Genomic DNA, 19,442 nt, shown 5'->3' on the forward strand with positions numbered 1-19,442 from the left:
AGAAAAAAAAATGTATAGAAGCTCTGTCTTCACTCCTCACACAAAGTAGTTTATCTATCAGCAGATTAAACACTTAATGCTGGTGTGATAATCAAGGCGCAAGCTTTAATCAAGGCGGTAGTTGCAAATGCGGCAACCGCAAAAGGCTCGGGCGGATGGTGGCACGCCGCAGCTACCCGCTGCCTCCCCCTCCCCCCCCCCCCCCCTGCTCGCCGCCAACACCAACAGCACGACCAGCGCACCACCCAAGAAATGGAGCTGAGCCTCCCCCTCCTCTTCCCGGCCTCTGCTCCGCGCGTATAGCTGCGCTGCGCTCCCCGCACTCTCGCCGGCGAGCTCACAATCTCCCATCCCTGCGCCAGGTACTTGTTGCCCATCCCCGCCGGGCCCCCGGCGCGGATCATTTGTTGGCGTTTGTTTGTTGATCATTTCGGCTTGTTTTATTCATTTCCCCCCATTCTTTCTGGGTGGGGTTGGGTTGAGTTGACCCTCTTCCACGGATCTTGGGCTTTATTGGTCTCCTGCATTTGGGGGGATTTCTTGTTCTTGGGACAATGGCCGCCATGGCGTCGGTGGCGTTTCTTGATGAAGTATATCAATTGCTCCTATGTGTGTTTTGACCATTCGGTGGCAAGTTAGGTACATTACCTTTGCGTAGGCTTCGGCGGTAGTACCGTTTGATGTTGCTGCGCAAGGAGATCTGCTTGTGTCACCGACACCGAGCCGACCTGATGATGTCTTGCAGCATCTGTATCAGTGCCATGAGTTGCTTAGAGTGTTTCGGTGTGATCGTTGACACGGATTGCTTAGTGTTGTGTGCTTGGTCCTTGTACCTTTTCACAGCCTTCGGACCAGATTGATATTAGTTGTGTGGAAATGCTGCTGAGAATAGGTTTGGGCATATCAATGAGGATTACAGACGTGTTGCTAGGAAAATTTGGTAGATGTTTCAGGCACCACGAAGATCCAATTCTGGGATGTTCTCTGGATATAGGTTCATGTTAGTATTCATCTTGTGATGCAGGTGCTGCTTGTGCTTGAGCCGCGAAGATGGCAGTCATGACGGTTTACAAGTATCAAGCTCAGGCGTTGATGAGGGACTACTTGCTTGCTGATCCACTTGTTCCGTACACATCGGTGCTCATCGGCATTGTCCTCTGCAAGATGGTAGGTTGATTTTTCACTTCTGTTGTCTAAGCTATGAACTTATGGTTCATGATTGCATTGGGTAATCAACTTAATGTGAGCAGCAATCCGTGCTTCTAGCTTACTCTTTTGCACAGGATGAGTACCTTCTGAGAGATTAGTTACACCAAACGGAAGATTTTTTTCCCCCTACTAAACCCAAATGAGTAACACCGGCATGTCCGCAATGGTGTGAAAGGCTAACTACCACGAATAGGACTAGTTGTTGCCTTATTAATAGAAAGAAGACCAACTGCGCCTACAATATTTATTACTGCTCCATTTAAATCCTTGACTGTTGATTCTAAATGTAGTTTTCGTTGCCAAGGTTGTCGACAACCTCCAGACCTCTCAGTCCAGTGATCGTACTATCATTTGTTTGATCTAACTGTAAGTCTCTAACCAGCAATGTTGACTATACATAATGATTTTCTCCCTCGCAAGGCTTATTAATAGAAAGAAGAAAACGAAATGCATCCACAATATTTATTAGTGCTTCGTTCTTATAAGTTCTTGACCTCTGATGCTAAATGTATTTTTTGTCCCTAACATTGTTGACAACCCTCGGACCTCTCAGTACAATTATTGTACCATTGACAATTTAATGCTAACTGTTATTTCCTAACCAGCAATGTTGACTGAACACTGTGATTTTCCCCATATGAAAAATCCTCAGGGAAGTTTTAAACAAGTGGTGGTTTAAATCAATTTGTCCAAAATCAAGCACTACTGTGCCCACTATATCCTGCATCTCATGCCTTTTTTCATCCTAACTCAAATCAGCCTGTGTGAATCAAGGATATAGATGAATAGATCAGGACAAAGAAAACTTATTTGACGCGAGTTACAACCATTATTCAAGTCTCTTCATCCTTTGGAAACAATAAAACAACCTTCTAGAGTAACTTCTTTATGCAACAGAATATGTGGGCATCGTATGGCTGGCTGCTGGCCTTTACATTTCTGGACTTTGTCAGCAACTTTTTTATATGAAAGGAAGTAAAAAATATTTTGACAAACAGCATGTTTTCTTGTTTAGGCTTATGATTTGACTCGGATATTGAGTTCCTTTTACTTCAAGGGCTATACTTCATTAACAAAAATACAACGCGTTGAATGGAACAACAGGTTAGTATTGCGTGAGAGCTAGTACATCTATGTTACTCATGTTCTCATCTTTTCTTTTCAGAATCTTCATACTGACGATCAGTTATACGTTTCAGGGGTATGTCCAGCGCACATGCAATCTTTATCACGGCTGTATCATTATATCTTGTTGTGTCGACTGATCTTTTCTCTGACCGGATCAAGGGACCTATTACATTTCGTAATTCAGTCATATCCACTTGTGCATTGGGGGTACTGAATACCATTTATTATGATAAAGTAGCATTTCTCTTATTCTTTATATAATGTACTTACATTTCATCTTTCAATTATTAACATAGTTGTGCCTTGGATGTATGCTTGACAGGTTTCTGTCGGTTACTTCATCACTGATCTTGCAATGATATTCTGGCTGTATCCTTCCCTTGGTGGAATGGAATATGTAGGTGCCATCTTAAACATTAAGTATATATGCACCAGAAACGATATTCATAAATTAGTCTAATTTAACTTAACATTTTTTTCTGGAATAAGTTCACATGCCACCAGTTCAGCAACACATTAAAAAGTTCATAGGTGGTCCCTGGCTAGCATTATCTAATGGTTATGTGTTGCCATTTCAGGTCCTCCATCATACTCTTTCCCTAGTTGCCATAGCTTACACAATGTTATCTGGGGAAGGGCAGTTTTACACATACATGGTTCTTATCTCAGAGACAACCACCCCTGAAATCAACTTGCGATGGTAAGCAACTGAACCTTTTATTTATTTCTTAAAGTTAATTCTTGATCGTTAATACTATTTTTTCCAAAGAATTGTGTATACTATCTGATTGTAATGTATTGTTGTTCTGCTTTTCTTTTAAGGTTTCTTGACACGGCTGGACTGAAAAAATCAAGTGCTTACTTGGTTAATGGAATCCTGATGTTTGTTGCATGGCTGGTGTGTATATTGCTTGGATTAGAACAGCCTCTCTTTCCATTTTCACAGTTCTTGATTTTCTGCTGGAAACAGAATGCAAAAGTCCGTGCAAAGGTTCCATATGGAAACTAAAAATTACAGGACTTTGAAGTAAAAGACGTGAAAATTAATCATCTGTACAAAGTGGGCGAAAAAAGAGTGTACATGACCTTAAAATATGTGAATAACTCTCCCATATCATCACAATTTAAAATTGACCTTAATATGCTTTCCTTTTCACAAAATCATTTGCACGGCTAACCGTTTCATAGAAAAGCTATTTATTGTTCCCAGATGTTGGTGCTGATGGCTCATGGTCATAGCATTTGTTCATATTTCTTTCAGGTGGCAAGGATATTTTTGTTCATATATGTATTTTACCACATCTATTTGCACTACAGTCAGGTACTAAGATCTTCATTCCCAATGCATCGATTCTATTTCAGTCAAGTACAAAACATCTTCGAGCCATCTGACACATTTTCTATTCTGAATTACTTCACCAACAGATAATGCAGATGCACGCCTTTGGGTACTACCTGACGTTTCTTGTGCCATCAGTGCTCTTTGTGATGAACACAATGTGGTTCATGAAGATCTTAAAAGGTGTGAAGAAAACACTGGCAAAATATCCATGATGGATGACTTGACGCCAAGCGGATCCCAGAACTGTCAAAGACTTGGTGTTTCTGGCATCACCGTGTGACCTTGATTTGTAAAGTTAAGGATATCAGGGCAACTAGAGAAAGTTAATGTGTAAAGTATTAGCAAACAAGTTAGGTTAGATGAAATCGTTATTTTCAGCAAAGCTGGAATTTCATAACCAGTTCGGTTTGTAATGAAGTTCCAGCACGCTGTTCTGCTTACACCATCTGCGTCATGTGTATAACTGAAGAGCATTTGAATGGATTGTTTATTCAACAATGCAATCCCACTGCTATAGTGCTATATGCTTTGCATTTGTGATTTTCAGCAGCTTAAGACAAAATAGCCGCGACAACATAATCCGCCCTTCAAGTTAAGGGTTCCATGAACGGAATTTGGAGATTAAATTTAGCCTTAAAATGTAACTGTTGTATGCCCAGAAATTTGGAGTCTACCGAAGTGTCATATACAGGAAACATCAAACATAACAGGGCGCTGTGGTATTCTTTTCTTGGTTTCAGCAGCAGTTAAAACTGCGATTGGGTTTACCATGTCACAGGTAGTCACAACAGATATAAGCATCAGTTAAACCAAGGTGAAAAAACCAACACTTGTAAGTTGTAACATATGCAAATCTGAGAATTTAAGGAGGGGGCGCAATCATATGATAAGAGCACAATCAACAATTCAGTAACACTATCCGTGCAGTGATATTCTAGTATTGACATTTACATGACAAACACATGAGAAGACAAGAGGGAAGCTGGAGCGTTATCAGGCTGGAATGCAGCCACACAGGAGACTCGGGATATTTTGTTGAACTTCCTCTGGTACATTTCACAATGGCAGTATGAGGTTGAAACTTGAAACATAGCTTCAAGAGCAGCATGAAGAACTGCTGACCATCCTCTCATTTGGTCTCTGGTTCAGAACCATTCCAGCCTGTGGGCTTGGATCCTGTTGCCCTTGAAGCAGTCTCTTTGCTGCAACAGGAAAAGATGACAATTAATGTGTAGAATGTTAGAACATAACAGTATCAGCAAGAAACTACCGAGATTATTATGTATTGTAAGGGGAGAGATCGTGGAGTGAAGGCACAGTGGATTTTACTACAGCTTAAAGATCCATCTGCTATAACTGAATTTTAAGCCATGGATCGCCCAGCCTACCAAATTAGAATGGACTCAACTCACCAATCTCATAAAATATGTCATTCACATTGATTGCAGTTTTAGCAGATGTCTCCATGAAGAAAAGCCCATTCTCCTGCGCATACGTCTTTGCTTCCTGCATCAAAAGAATATAACATCGGACACACATATCAAAAAAGTTCAACTGATTGTAGCATACATGGTCTACACCAGATAAAAAAGATGCTACAAACAGCAGGAAGCAGTCGGGGCTTATTAGTAGATTGCAAGATTTTTAAACTTATGCTCTATTTACTCATTTGGCATGCAAGTGGGTTGGACCGAAAATTTGGATGATGTCACAGATTGAAAGGATCAACAGAGCCTTTTAGTTCCAAGCAAGTTGGGGTAGGCTAGAGTTCAAACCCAACACGAGCCACAAAAAAAGGAAAAGAAAGAGAAAAGGAAAATAAATATATAAGGCATCAATAATAGTGATATTACTAGGCAATCTAAAGCCTCCCGTGATGTCATACCAAAAAACAAAGCAACTAAATGCTATGATGCGATGCTCCGTTATATACCGAAACATAAGAAGGCTTGAAGTGACTAGTTGGTTACACAATTACATTAGCTTTGAAGGGTAATTAACTACACCATTATGAAGGAACACAGTAAAATGAATGTGTATAGGAGAAAAGACAGGGAAAAACAGGAAATGCATACCTCTGCTGGCACCTGCCTTGCATCTAGCATATCAGCTTTGTTGCCAGCAAGAGCCACTATTGTATTCGGGTTTCCTACACCAAAATAAAGGGAAATCCATTACTTGTGTATCACGAAGCTACATAACTATTACATGGCTTTATTTTGTTCAATATTCGAATTACCATAAACCATACCCAAAAATGAAAAAAAACCCTCAAACATAAAGTGTTTGGGAGAACTAAGTTTGGGGAAAAAATAAATTCATTGAGGCATGAAAATTGGGTAATGGACTAACTCTATTTACTCCTAATGATTTAATAGCCACGCAGGAAGTATGAAAGAAAAAATAGCATCCATGGAACATTACAAGGTATAGATCAACGGAATAGGTATAGGCTAAAAAGGGAAGCCTAAAGTGTTCTATATATTGAAAATAAGGCCACCAGATACACCATCATTTAATAATGAAAACCGGGGGCATTGGGTGGCGAATGCCATTAGAGCAAATATCAACTATAAGGAACATATCAGTGCAAAAGGACTATGAATATATAGTTTTTGGTATGCATAAAACATTTCCCTACAGGAAAAAAAAACACTAAAACATAGACGGAGCATCCTCAATCTTCATATTGAGAATTGAAGTACCTTGAGCTTGAAGTTCTTGGACCCATTTCTTCGCACGAGTGAAGGAGGCCTAAAAGTAACATAATAATGATTAAGGGGACATGGTGGTGTAATTTCATTTAACAGGGGAAAGAGATAAACTGCTGAATAATTGATGAAAGATAGAATAATGTGATGCTTCTGAATTGTAGCCCCAACTAAATCATTGCATGGTGTATGAACAAACAGGGAGCATGAGTGCAACAGGGAGGTGCATAAGTGGTTGGAATATGGCCACAAAATAAGAGAGATTAATCTGCATCTAAATGCAGGTGTTGATCAGTGAATGAGCAGGCAAGATAGATGCACATCGATTAGTGCAGAGCATTGAAAGGAAAATAATATATAAGTTGTCAATTGTGCATTGTCAATGGCTTCTGGCAATAGAGCTCATCAACCACAGATAGATCATAGAAGTATAAGGCATCCCAGGCACTCCATGTGGCTTTACCACTGGTACTACTAATCACCTCCTATATTGAAAGCACAAGACTTTTTCACACTACTGAAAGGATATAAGCTAGAACTTGTCATATTCCAATAACCATTTGGATTTAATTGCTTGCAGCACCAGAATACCATGAATGCAACCATCAGGAAACTTTGCCAATTATGGTTTCATCATTAATCACTGCTCATCTCGTAAAGCACTAGCATAGGAGTTTTAACCATTTTTATAAACCAAAGAATCCATTAAACTATGAACTTTGGCGTTCGCTGGTTCCTAAATCCTAATACATCAGTCTTATATAGCACAAGTAAAACATTTGTTTTACTCACCGGATTTGTGATGTCATAGACAACTATAGCAGCAGCAGCGCCCCTATAGTACATGGGGGCCAAGCTATGGTACCTCTCCTGCCCAGCAGTATCCCAGATTTCAAACTTGACAGTCTCGTCATTGACTGCCAAGGTCTGGGAGAAGAAAGCCGCTCCAATCGTCGATTCCTACAAGTAGATAGACCGAAATATGAGCGCAAAAGGCTAGTAATACGCTCTCAGTCTCAGCACAAGAATTATTTCAAATGATTCACCTGGAATTCAACAAACTGTCCTTTTACAAACCGAAAAACCAAACTAGATTTGCCAGCGCCTACATCTCCAAGAAGAACCTGTCAAATCAAAATATCGTGAAACACTGCCATTCACATGGCCAAAGATTCTTACAATGCAAAATTATATGTTTAACACATAACAGCAAGTCCCCCCACAACCTCAAGAAGCGGAATTTATTCATGGATAGGGGGCCATTTAGGACTTTGGTTACCACCAATATCGAAGGCCAAGTAAACTCATCATCCAAAGTACATTTGACAACCTCAAGCCACCAATTAGCAACTAAAAACAACAGGTACTGTTTCTCTAAGCTGACGCAGAAATTAACCAGGACCCTAGCCAGTTATCTAGAAACATAAATAGGAGAATTCGGCCAAAAAAGTATAAATTCTTAAACCTATTATCATCAACCATAAACGAAAGGACCCCATCTATTTGTCCCGTCGTAATAATCCCCAGGCAAAGAACGTATACGATCGCGACCAACCCCACGCGACTAAGCACCAACCAGCCCAATACTGGCGATCAAGATCCGGCCGGCCGGGATTCGATCTGCGGCGAAACCAAGAACGGAAATTGGAGCGCTAAGGACAGGAAATTCGCACCAGCTTGGCGTTGCGGATCTTGTTGCCGGCGTTGGCCGCCATCGAATTCGATGGCGGATTGGGGGAACCGCGGCCGGGCCTCCGACGAGATCAAATCGCACGGAAGGAACCGGGCTGGGGAATTTTCAGTTGTTTGCTTCCGCTGCTCTCGTGCTCCGCGTGTGCTATATGCTTCTCCCCTCGTTTTTTCCTTTAAGAAAAAGGTTTTCGCCAAGTTACATAATTGCCCTCAGGCTTGCTCAACCCACTGGATGACTGGAAAAGCCCAGTTGGTGATTCTGAACGCTTGGGATGGAACGGAACATTTTTTTTTGAGGGCTGGAACGGAACATATTGGGGAGGAGCCAAGTCCACATCCATATTTCGTGGCGAATATGAAACGTGATTGGATTGTTTCCAAGTTCATTTTCGAATCTGGAAAGACGTTAAGTGCGAATACGATCTTATTAGTGATCCCTTACTATAATTACTAAATTATTAGTTAATGATGTCATTAGTAACTGCTGGCAAGTCACCGAAGGGATCATTTAGGAAGGGGCATGTTCTCCCGAACGGACACCTTCGTACCCTTTGGGCTTGTATATATGTGTAACAGTTCCCCTTCAATCAGTGAACTATTTCATTACATCATTCCAATTTTCACTTTCCAACACGTTACTCACGCATGTTGCTCTCTACTGAGCGCACAGAAGGAGATAGAGGCCAGAGGGCCTCACCATCATTGGGTAAGATGGCTTCTGGAGACTTATAATTCATTTCTCTGGACGATTGTTTCCTTGCCATTCCTCTTCATGGTGGCCGCCGATGGATTCCGGGATGGGTCCCAGGATTTGCTTCCGCAACAGAGGCGGGCACTTCTTTGCATGCCATGGCCGCCATCCTGCAGGACGCCATTGTCAACGTGGCCGCCGCTTTCGTGGTGGCTGTGGACGTTGTGGCTTCACTGGATGGGGACGTTGGTCGCCTCATCGGCGCATTCCCCGTCGTACTCCACCACAGAGCCCAGGCCAGTGGCCTGGCCCCTCACGGCCTGCACCACGCCAAGTGCTGACGGTGACGAGCAGCAGCAACTCTAGTGGCTCCTCCGAGCGTGCTCGAACTACAACGCCGGCCTCGTCCTCATCGGACATGGCTCATCCCCGGCGATGACTCGACTCCCGACGCCTATACCACCAGAGGAGCCACCTCGCCGTCCTCTGGTGCTGCACATCCATTGCCCAGGGAGCACCATGGAAGGCATCGGGGTCATCCCCGACCTCAACTCACCGGCGGTGGCGACAATGGCGGCAACCAGCTTCGGTCCTCAGGCCAGCCCCTCCACCAATGGTGGCAACCACGCCACCATCACCTCCTTCACCACCGCCAACATGACCTCCAGCCTCGCCGGGAGTACCACGGCCGTCCACCCGAGCTTCACGGTTGGGACCATGGCGGCTCGCCAGGGTGCACTACCGTTCTTCAAAGATGACGGTGGCCCCTCGCCGACGTCCTCCGCGACGAGCCATGCGGCGGCCCGCCGCACCGAGCCCCCTCGAGAGCATCGCGGCCGTTGACCGCCGCCTGGGCATCCGGCGTGGCACATGGAGCCCCGCCGCACTGGGGCTCTCCTCCGAGAGCTGAACGGCTGGCCGACGGCCGGTACTAGGGGGCGGCGCAATGGAGGTGGAGGCGTGGGGTGGCGTGACCACGTTGGCGTCGCGGCTTCGCGTGGCTGCGCAACTCTCAAGCTAGGAGCTCGGTGGCAGCGGCGGTGGCGGCTTAGGGGGAGGCGCAGTTAGGGATTGGGAACCCTAACTAGGTCCTCTACCCTTTTACACGCGTTGCGACCGGATGGGCCGCTTGGGCTGCGTGGGTTGCCACAGGCCGGAGCTGGCCTGCAGGCCAGACCGGTGGTACGGCCTGCACAGTCGCCACACTGGTGGGTTGCCATGGGCCGAGCCCAGACTAGGCCACCTTGCTTCCTCTGTTTTACAAGATAGTCCCCAAGCTTACCTTTATTTACATGTTTAGAATATTCTATTATGCATGTTTATGTTTTAACCCCTGATTATTCTGTAAATATGTGTTGTCATGCACATTGTTAAATATACCATCAGAATATTAGCACCTATGTAATAAGGATGCCAATATTACCGCAGTAATTGAGCATCATAATGATCCACAGATTTTTCATTGATGTTAGAACGATCTTTACATGTGCAATTTATCTTTTTGCATGATTAATACTTAATCAATATTTTACATCATATAGAACATAAAGCAAAATTAAAATTAAGGTGATGCGACCTAGTCACTGGCTGCGATAAGTTCTTTTCTAAGAATTTATCTGCCTAGAGACCGTGCTTTTAGGCAGTTTTTGCTCATCACTGAGAGGTCTACATTTTTTTGATGACTACCTTCAATGTGTATATCCAATTTTCATATAAATGGACAACATTACATATGACTATCAAGTCACTTATTCCTACAGGAATTAAAATACCCTATACCTTAATTGTTATTGTAAGAATCATCTTACATTCACTATTTTGCTCACTTTACAACACAAATTTACCTCCGTAAATTAATCCTATACATGGTTCTCTCATGTAGGAAAATGGCTCATTTAATCAACAAAGATTTCACTGAACTTGCAGCAGATGGTAGCGACTATCTGACTTGGACTATAAATGTAAAAATAGTGCTTATAACAAAAGGTTTCATTGGAACACTTAATGAACCTAATCCACAAGCTCCTATTCCTGAAGTAGACAAGTTTAGAACCTTGCACTTTCTAAGGCATCATCTTCATCCAGATCTAAAAAAATAAATACATCATGGAAGATGATCCTAAGAAACTTTGGGATTCACTCAAAGAGCGCTATTATCAACAGCAAAGTGTAATTTTGTCAGAAGCAACACGCGAGTGGTCTCTGCTCCATCTTATGGATTTCAAATCTGTTGCAGAATACAATTTTGCAGTTCATAAGATTTGTTCCAAGCTTCATTTCTATAATCAACCTTTGGATGATGCAGAAATGATTGAAAAGTCTTTGTCTACATTTCTCCCTGCAAATAGGATATTATAACAGCATTACCGTTGCCACAACTACACCAAATATTCTGACTTAATATATGATTAACTTCAAGCAAAAAAACATGATGAGCTCTTAACAAAGAACCATCATTTGTGCCCTGTGGGTGCAACACATCTACCTAAAGTTCACTTCAATGCTCAGAATAACAACAAAAAGTTTGGTGCTAAGAACTCTAAAAGAATTTCAAGGGAAAATGGAACAAGGAGAATTACCAGAAAGGCAAAGGTTCTAACAAAGGCAAATGCACTTTTAAGAAACATACTCATCATGACAACTCTCAAGTTTGTCAAAGGTATGGTTGTGACAACCACACTACTAGAAAGTGTCACCCTACCAAGCATTTGGTTGATTTATACCAAAATATGTTGAAAAGCAAGTTCATGGGACAAGTTTGAAGCGCACTTCACTACTCAATCTACTAACGCCAGTTGCTCCAAAGATGTTCCCGCGGAACACAACAATGAGAAGATCCCACCGTAGTTGGATGACTTGTACTGACGATATACTCGTGGAAAACACTGACGGCATGTTTAGAGACATGAATTAGTCTCCATTATCCCCAAAATAACTTAGTTCTATAATTCATATTTATGTAATATTGTGTTGTAAATATTTGTCGTCACAAGTATTGTAAGACATATGATACTTATGCAAATAAAATATGTACATATATAATCGATAAGTCAAAATCTTAATTTTGATTTACTCATTTTAGATTATCCCACAGGAACAATCCAAATGGAGGAAGAAATTTGTTTGGTGGATAGTTGCACCACCAACACCATACTCAGAGAAATTAAATATTTCCAAACTATCAAAAAGAGTAAAGGAAACGTCACAACTATCGCGGGCTGTGATGCTGTGATTGTTGGTTCCGGTCGGGCCACAATAATTCTCCCTATGGGTACTCAAATAGTAATTGAGGATGCACTCATGTATCCTAATTCAACTTGTACCCTATTGAGTTACAAAGATATCCGTCACAATGGATTTCATATGGAAACACATGTTGACAACAAAGATGAATATATATTCATCACTAAAAATGTTTGAGAAAATTCCTTCCCTATCAACAGGATTGTATTACACATACATCAAACCCGTACAACATGTTGCATACAAGATAATTTTAAAATCTTGATATCTTCAAGGTTTGGCATGATCGTCTTGGTCATCCCGAAATTGGGATGATGAGAAAAATTATCGGCTTCATATGGAAACACATGTTGACAACAAAGATGAATATATATTCATCACTAAAAATGTTTGAGAAAATTCCTTCCCTACCAACAGGATTGTATTACACATACATCAAACCCGTACAACATGTTGCATACAAGATAATTTTAAAATCTTGATATCTTCAAGGTTTGCCATGATCGTCTTGGTCATCCCGAAATTGGGATGATGAGAAAAATTATCAGCAATTCAATTGGTCACAAATTGAACACTTCAAAATTTCCCAAGCCTTTAGACTTTGTGTGCACTGCATGTGCCATAGAAAAATTAATTTTAAGACCCTCTTATCTTAAAATTAAAGCTGAACCACTACAATTTCTTGAACGCATTCAAAGAGATATTTGTGGTCCTATTCATCCATTAACTGGACCATTTAGGTACTTATTAATGCATCTACTAGATGGTCACATGTATGTTTACTGTCCACAATCAACCATACTTTTGCAAGGTTCATTGCTCAAATTATAAAATTAAGCGCACATTATCCTGAATATGCTATCAAATCCATCAGGATGGACAATGCCGCTGAGTTTTTCTCACATGCCTTCAATGACTATCGTATGGCTCTAGGCATTAATGTGGAATATTCTGTTCCTTATGTACATACACAAAATGGATTAGCCGAATCTCTTATCAAAAGAGTAAAATTAATTACTAGACCATTACTACAGAATTGCAAATGACCAACATCATGTTGGGGTCATGCGATCTTACACACCGCTGATTTGATTCAAATAAGACCTACTGCATACAATACAATTTCCCCGTTGCAGTTAGTACGTGGGAATCAACCAAGTATTTCCCATCTACGAAAATTCGATTGCGTTGTATACATACCGATTTAACCACTGTAGCGTACATCAATGGGCTCCCATAGAAAATTAGGGATATATGTGGGGTACAAATCACCGTCAATCATAAAGTATCTCGAGCCTCTTATAGGGACTTATTCACAGCCCAACACACTGATTGCATCTTCGATGAGGACAATTTCCCGGTATTAGGGGGAGACACTACGTACCAAACAAAATGTCAGGAAATAAATAGGAATGCCACAGTATTCAGTCCTTTGATCCACATACTATAGAATCTGAACATGAAGTTCAAAGATTATTCATTTGCAAAACATTGCAAATAATCTGCCAGAGGCATTTACCAACTACAAAGTTGTTACAGAATCATATAATCCTGCTGTTAATGTACCAGAAAGAGTAGCAATTCCTACTCAAGATCTCCCAAATCAAAATAAGAGGGGGAGAGGTACTGTTACAAAGGATAAGGCTGCACAAAAGCCTCCACGGAAATCAAGGAAGGTTACTTCCAAAGCGGTAAATGCAAATCAACATCAAGTTGATAGACACCAATTGGATATTGTAAATATAAATAATATGGATGTTCAATAGATACATCACATACTCAGCACAAGTGCACACAATAATATAAGTGCTGGGACATCGAAAGATCCTGACGATATTATTATGGGAAATCATGATGAGACACAAGGGGTAAATGAAATTTCGATCAACTATACTGATTCTGGAGAATCATTCAATATAAAGACTACAAATGTCGACATTTATTTCGCCTCCAAGATTGCAAGTGACCTTCAACCTGATCCGGAACCTAAGTCCATGGCAGAGTGCATCAAGCGCTTCGACTAGATCAAATGAAACGAAGCAATCGAGGTAGAATTGCGCTCGCTCAAAAAATGAGAGGTATTCTCCGTAGTGATACCTATTCCTCATCATATTTTTCCTGTGGGATCAAAATGGGTTTTCGTCCGTAAAAGGAATGAAAACATCAAGCTGGTGAGATACAAAGCGAGGCTTGTAGCACAAGGGTTCACGCAAAAACCCAGCATTGATTTTGATGAAACATATTCTCTAGTTATAAGTGGTATAACATTCTGATATCTCATATCATTGGCAGTACAAAAAGGTCTATCCATGCATCTCATGGATGTAGTGAAGCATATGTTTATGGATCACTAGATTCGGATATCTACATGAAAGTTCTTGAAGGACAGATATTTTGAACAAAAATCATTCTCGCAACCTGTATTGTGTAAAACTTCAAAAGTCATTATATGGCTTAAAATAGTCGGGAAGAATGTGGTACAACTAACTAAAGGAATTCCTTCTACATAAGGGTTTTCCAATAATGATGATTGCCCATGTGTATTCATCAAGAAATCCTTAACTGGATTTTGTATTATATCTGTGTATGTTGATGATCTCAATATTATTGGGAATACACAAAATATAAATGAAGCAAGCAACCATCTTAAGATGGAATTTGAAATGAAAGATTTGGGTCAAACCAAATTTTGCTTAGGCATACAACTTGAGCATCTCCCAACATGGATTTTAATACATCAGTCTACATATATCAAGAAAACTCTGCAGAAATTTAATATGGATAAATCATATCCATCCAAAACACCTATGGTCGTTCGATCCCTTGATATTGATAAAGATCAATTTAGACCAAAGGATAAAGATGAAGAGTTATTGAACCAGAAGTTCCATATATCAGTGTCGTTGGAGCGCTAATGTATCGCAAATGCATAAGGCCTGACAATGCATTTGCGGTAAACTTACTAGCTAGACATAGCGCTGCTCCAACAAAATGCTATTGGGCGGGAGTTAAGAATATCTTCAGATATCTCCAAGGCACAATAGATCTTAGCTTATTTATAAATTTAGCCAAGACAAAACTATGATTGGATATATAGATGCTAGCTATTTATCTGATCCCCATACTGCCAGATCTCAAACATGCTTTGTATTTTTACATGGTGGAACGGCTATATCATGGAAGTCATCAAAACAAACTCTTGTAGCCACATCCACAAATTATTCTGAAATAATTGCATTATTTGAAGCTTGACGTGAATACGTATGGCTTTGCTGAATGATTAATCACATACAACAGTCATGTGGTATAGGTTCAATCACAAATCTTACAATTATCTATGAAGATAATTCTGCTTGTATTTCACAAATGAATACAAGTTATATAAAGAGCAATATCACAAAACATATTGCTCCTAAATTATTCTATCCTCACAAATTACAAAAAAAGGAGAGAGAAATCTTGCAAACCAAATCATGTGATAATCTTGCATATTTATTCACAAAGTCCTTACCAACATTATTATTCCAGAAATTTGTTTTTGGAATAGGTCACGAGACGACTCAATGATTTGCAAGCATCAGGGGAAGTCATTCCTGATATAACCTATACATAATCTTCTGATTATGAATATTGAACTATTTTCCTAATGAGTTTTTCCTATCAAGGTTTTCTCATATATATATATATATATATATATATATATATATATATATATATATATATATATATAGGTTTTTAATGAAGCAATATGCATTACAAAGCAATCATATATGTTATATAACATTTTCTCCTATATTTTCCCTAAGGCCCCGTTTGGATCATTGGAATTGAATTCCATCATAATAATCATAATTTAGACACAAATTAATTAAGCTAATATAATTGTATGTGGAATATAGTTGTATATTATAGTTGGTGATATGGGAGAGATACTTATATGCTGCACTTCTACTATAGAGAAGCGAGTCTAAGAGCGTGCTATAAGAATTGAATTCCATTCTAATAACCATAATCTATAGAATCAATTTCCATCTTCCACCCCATGAATTTAAGATAGGCTTATATATAAACTTTGGAAAGTTGTGGAATGCCACATTCCAACATAAATTAGCCTACTCCATTAAATAGATTCCAATTCCTTCATACCAAACGGGGCCTAAGGGGTTTTAAAGGAGTTTTTCCTATGATATATCTACACTACTTCTATATTTTTCCCACAGGGTTTTTAAGGAGTTATCCATACAAGATTACAAGAAGCAATCGATCAAGGGGAAGTGTTGTGAAACACAGTTATTAGTGATCAATTACTCTAATTACTTAATTATTAGTTAATGATGTCATTAGCAACCGCTAATGACAAGTCACCGAAGAGGCCATTCGAGGAGGGGGCATGTCCTTCCCGAACGGACACCTTCATGTCCTTTGGGTTTGTATATATGTGTAACAGTACCCCTCAATTAGCGAACCATTCTATTACATCATTCCACTTTTCACTTTCCAACACGATGAAGCATCTCTTCCTAAATTCAGATACGGGTATGCATTGTAGGAAATCATATAAAACAAATACATCGCATGTCCGCATTGTTGAATCCAAAGTCATTGCTGAATTTTCGAGAAAAAAGAAGATGGTTGCTAGTTGGTCAACCATAATAAATACTTATACAATATTTAATTACCTTTATTTAGATTTGCTATGACAATATGAATCACTAGTAAACATATCATCTTATAGACTGTTTCTCGAGGCCATATATAACAGTGTTTTGAGAAAAAAAGAATGATAGTCTACTTAAAAAAAGAAATAAAAAGAGTGACAAACACAGAATTTTCATATCTCCTCTTTTATGTTGACATAATAATTTCAATTTGTCGACAACCCTTGCCACATTTGCATGCTAGATTACTTGACATAAAGTAAAGTAATTTGTATTATTGTTCTGAACATTCTTTCTCTTCCATAATTGCTCATAACCCACTGAATCCCTCACTAATTTCTACAATCTCTTTCTTCTTCTCATCCATTTTTTTCAATAGAAGAACAATGCCCACACATTCACACCACCCATATACACGCGAATATACCCCCAATATCACATATTTAGATGCTAATGCACCATGGAAGACATGCCATATTGTCAAAAACACTCATGCGCTGGTAACTCTTTATTACTACCTTCTTCCATGAGCAAATTAATTCAAAATGTCATATATTTAAGAATAGGAGAGCATTTAATTAAAACTTACATTTATTTTATAAGTATCAAATACAAAAATGGTGGGAAACTGCTACACGGATGTATTAAGAAACTCCCGCTGCATCTCTATATTGTTGATTTATAATTTTAGCTATTTTATGGTCCAAATGGTTAAGAAAATCTCTTAAACAACATCTAGAGAGACACAACTGTCTCAGAAGATGCGTTTGCCCATAATATTTTGTTATATTACAAGGGGCATGCATATGCACACAGTCTAAAGAGTTACGTACTAGTTCTCTCTTTTTTTTGGAAAAAAAACTTGTTCTCAAGATGGATTATCCCTGCTAACTTTCGAAACGGTGACATCAAGATCTAAAACCTCACCTGCATACCGGCATTTCTTTTTAAAGAAATACCGGCAATTGGTCTTCGTGAGACAAAATAAAGTCATTCACTTGATGAGAACCCACCTCGGATCAACGTTTTGTCGGACGCTTCGGTATGTGCAGCCAGGCAGCCGCGCCATACTACCGCAGAGATAATCAGAAGAGTAACGTAGCGTAACAACCGGAGCGAAGCCGAAAGACACGGCAAGGCCAAGCCGCTGTCACCGTCAATTCCCCCGGCTGCTGTACGCGCACGGCACGGCTGGCCAGGACGCCACCGGTCACCACCACCGCGCGGCGAGCATCAAGCTGCTGCGGCGGCCCGCGACGTACGCCGACGACGAGCGAGAGCCGCGGAATAGTATACTATAGTCTTCTGTCTGGGCGACTGGGTCTTGGGGGAGGACGAGACGTCGCCGTCGAGGGACGCTGCTGTGTTGGAAACGAGCAGGGGCCGAGGCGAGGCGGGCAGACCGGCATGGGGATGGATCAGGCAGGGGGCGCCGAGTGGCGCGCGGCAGGGCTACGGACGCGGTGGCAGCGATTGCAGTGGTGTCTAGGGCCTGATTCCTTTGACCGCGCTCCAGTCCTCCCTTGGCTCCTCCTCCGCTCCTGCATCACCCTAGCTGCCCCGCCTAGGACGAGCTACTCCTCTGTCTTCTTCCTGCATCACGTCAAGGGAACGAACTGATCGATCGAGCCACGAGCAGCCACCGCAATTCTCTCCGATTAGTTTCCCCCGCTGCTGTGCTCCTGGTTCCGCTGCAGCAGCGCATCAATGCCTGGCTGCCTGCGCCGCGCCACATTGCCCCGGCCCAGTCGCGTTACTGTGCAGTAGGTAAGCGGCACAGTAACTTTCCACTGCCACCGCCTGCGCCTGGGGGCTCCTCCAGTTGTCACTGGCCGGTAACTACGGTAACAATTTTATTTTGTCCGGCTGAATGGCTCATGGGTTCCTGTGTCTCATCTGATGAGTGAGATGAGCCTCAAGCTTTCTGCTTGCCTTTCCCCTCCTCTCTCATCCTCTGACCTCTCCTTGTAGTGCGTCTGGCCTGGCCTGGCCCCGCCCCCTCTGCTCTCTGTCCCTCTGACCAAACCAAGTGATCAGTTGGTTGTTGCATGGTGCATGCATTGCGAACCCATGCTGCTGCGCTGGCCGTTTCTTTGGTCCCTTCCCCTTGGCCCCGACGACTGCTTGCCAACTTGGAATCACTGCCCTGCGTGGCTGCGTGCTCATGCTCGATTGCTCGGACCTCCAATGGCTTTCCTCTCTTCCACCGTGCCACAGCGAGCGTACATGGTACATGCATGCATCAAAGCTCACGGTTCTTGGGGTCGTGCATCTTTGTCGGACGAAACTCAGTACACCTACTGCAATGGCAGCCATGCTCTATTCTTGAAAGATTGTTCAAATTTGAATAGGAACTTGTAGCTGCATTTTGCCAATTTAGAATCAGGCAAATGAAATAATGGAGACAAGCTGAAGAAGGGACGACGAAATCAGCAAAATGAGGCAATGGAAGTAATAGCTCGCATTGCTTGAAGCGCAACATCTGATCTTATCATGTTTATGTTTTATCGGTGGGATGTCACCAAGCATTTTGAAAGTAAATGTATCTAAATGACACCAGGAACAAGTTTGAAAATTCAAAGTGTAGAGATCTAAGCGGGACCATGGACAAGAAGTTGGAGGACCAACGTTACGTTGTCGCCATCGATGTGATGACGATGAGCAAGAGTGCGGCACATGCGGCATGCATGCAGTGTGCGCATGCTTACGTGCAAAGGACATCTGGGCATGCACGCGCAACCATCTGAAACGACTGGAACTGGAGGCAT

The 19,442-nt window shown here is 41.3% G+C and overlaps 2 protein-coding genes across 2 annotated transcripts; one reads left to right on the top strand and one right to left on the bottom strand.

The window, feature by feature from the left end:
- Nucleotides 1-157: 157 nt before the first annotated feature.
- On the top strand, nucleotides 158-4,201 carry LOC101778637 (transmembrane protein 56-B). Its single transcript, XM_004982167.4, has 9 exons — nucleotides 158-362; nucleotides 1,025-1,167; nucleotides 2,225-2,313; nucleotides 2,409-2,544; nucleotides 2,660-2,734; nucleotides 2,916-3,037; nucleotides 3,160-3,235; nucleotides 3,599-3,658; nucleotides 3,763-4,201. Exons 2-9 carry the CDS (start codon nucleotides 1,051-1,053, stop codon nucleotides 3,889-3,891), a joined length of 804 nt encoding a protein of 267 aa, XP_004982224.1. The 5' UTR covers nucleotides 158-362; nucleotides 1,025-1,050; the 3' UTR covers nucleotides 3,892-4,201.
- A 282-nt stretch (nucleotides 4,202-4,483) lies between these two features.
- On the bottom strand, nucleotides 4,484-8,263 carry LOC101779326 (ras-related protein RABF2b). Its single transcript, XM_004982168.4, has 7 exons — nucleotides 8,064-8,263; nucleotides 7,437-7,514; nucleotides 7,183-7,350; nucleotides 6,385-6,433; nucleotides 5,755-5,828; nucleotides 5,092-5,185; nucleotides 4,484-4,881 (listed from the first exon to the last, which is right to left on the bottom strand). Exons 1-7 carry the CDS (start codon nucleotides 8,103-8,105, stop codon nucleotides 4,775-4,777), a joined length of 612 nt encoding a protein of 203 aa, XP_004982225.1. The 5' UTR covers nucleotides 8,106-8,263; the 3' UTR covers nucleotides 4,484-4,774.
- Between the last annotated feature and the right edge of the window lie 11,179 nt (nucleotides 8,264-19,442).

This window comes from Setaria italica, chromosome IX (genome assembly GCF_000263155.2).
Source record: "Setaria italica strain Yugu1 chromosome IX, Setaria_italica_v2.0, whole genome shotgun sequence".
Lineage (NCBI taxonomy): Eukaryota > Viridiplantae > Streptophyta > Magnoliopsida > Poales > Poaceae > Setaria > Setaria italica.

What these genes read in the sequence shown, in the direction of transcription:
- LOC101778637 (XM_004982167.4), top strand. Translation starts at nt 1,051, where the DNA reads ATGGCAGTCATGACGGTTTACAAGTATCAAGCTCAGGCGTTGATGAGG. An exon ending in GCATTGTCCTCTGCAAGATG is followed by an intron (nt 1,168 to 2,224) that starts GTAGGTTGATTT and finishes TTTCTTGTTTAG; the next exon opens with GCTTATGATTTGACTCGGAT. An exon ending in CCCTTGGTGGAATGGAATAT is followed by an intron (nt 2,735 to 2,915) that starts GTAGGTGCCATC and finishes TTGCCATTTCAG; the next exon opens with GTCCTCCATCATACTCTTTC.
- LOC101779326 (XM_004982168.4), bottom strand. Translation starts at nt 8,105, where the DNA reads ATGGCGGCCAACGCCGGCAACAAGATCCGCAACGCCAAGCTG. An exon ending in AGATCCGCAACGCCAAGCTG is followed by an intron (nt 7,515 to 8,063) that starts GTGCGAATTTCC and finishes TTGATTTGACAG; the next exon opens with GTTCTTCTTGGAGATGTAGG. An exon ending in TGACATATTTTATGAGATTG is followed by an intron (nt 4,882 to 5,091) that starts GTGAGTTGAGTC and finishes TTCCTGTTGCAG; the next exon opens with CAAAGAGACTGCTTCAAGGG.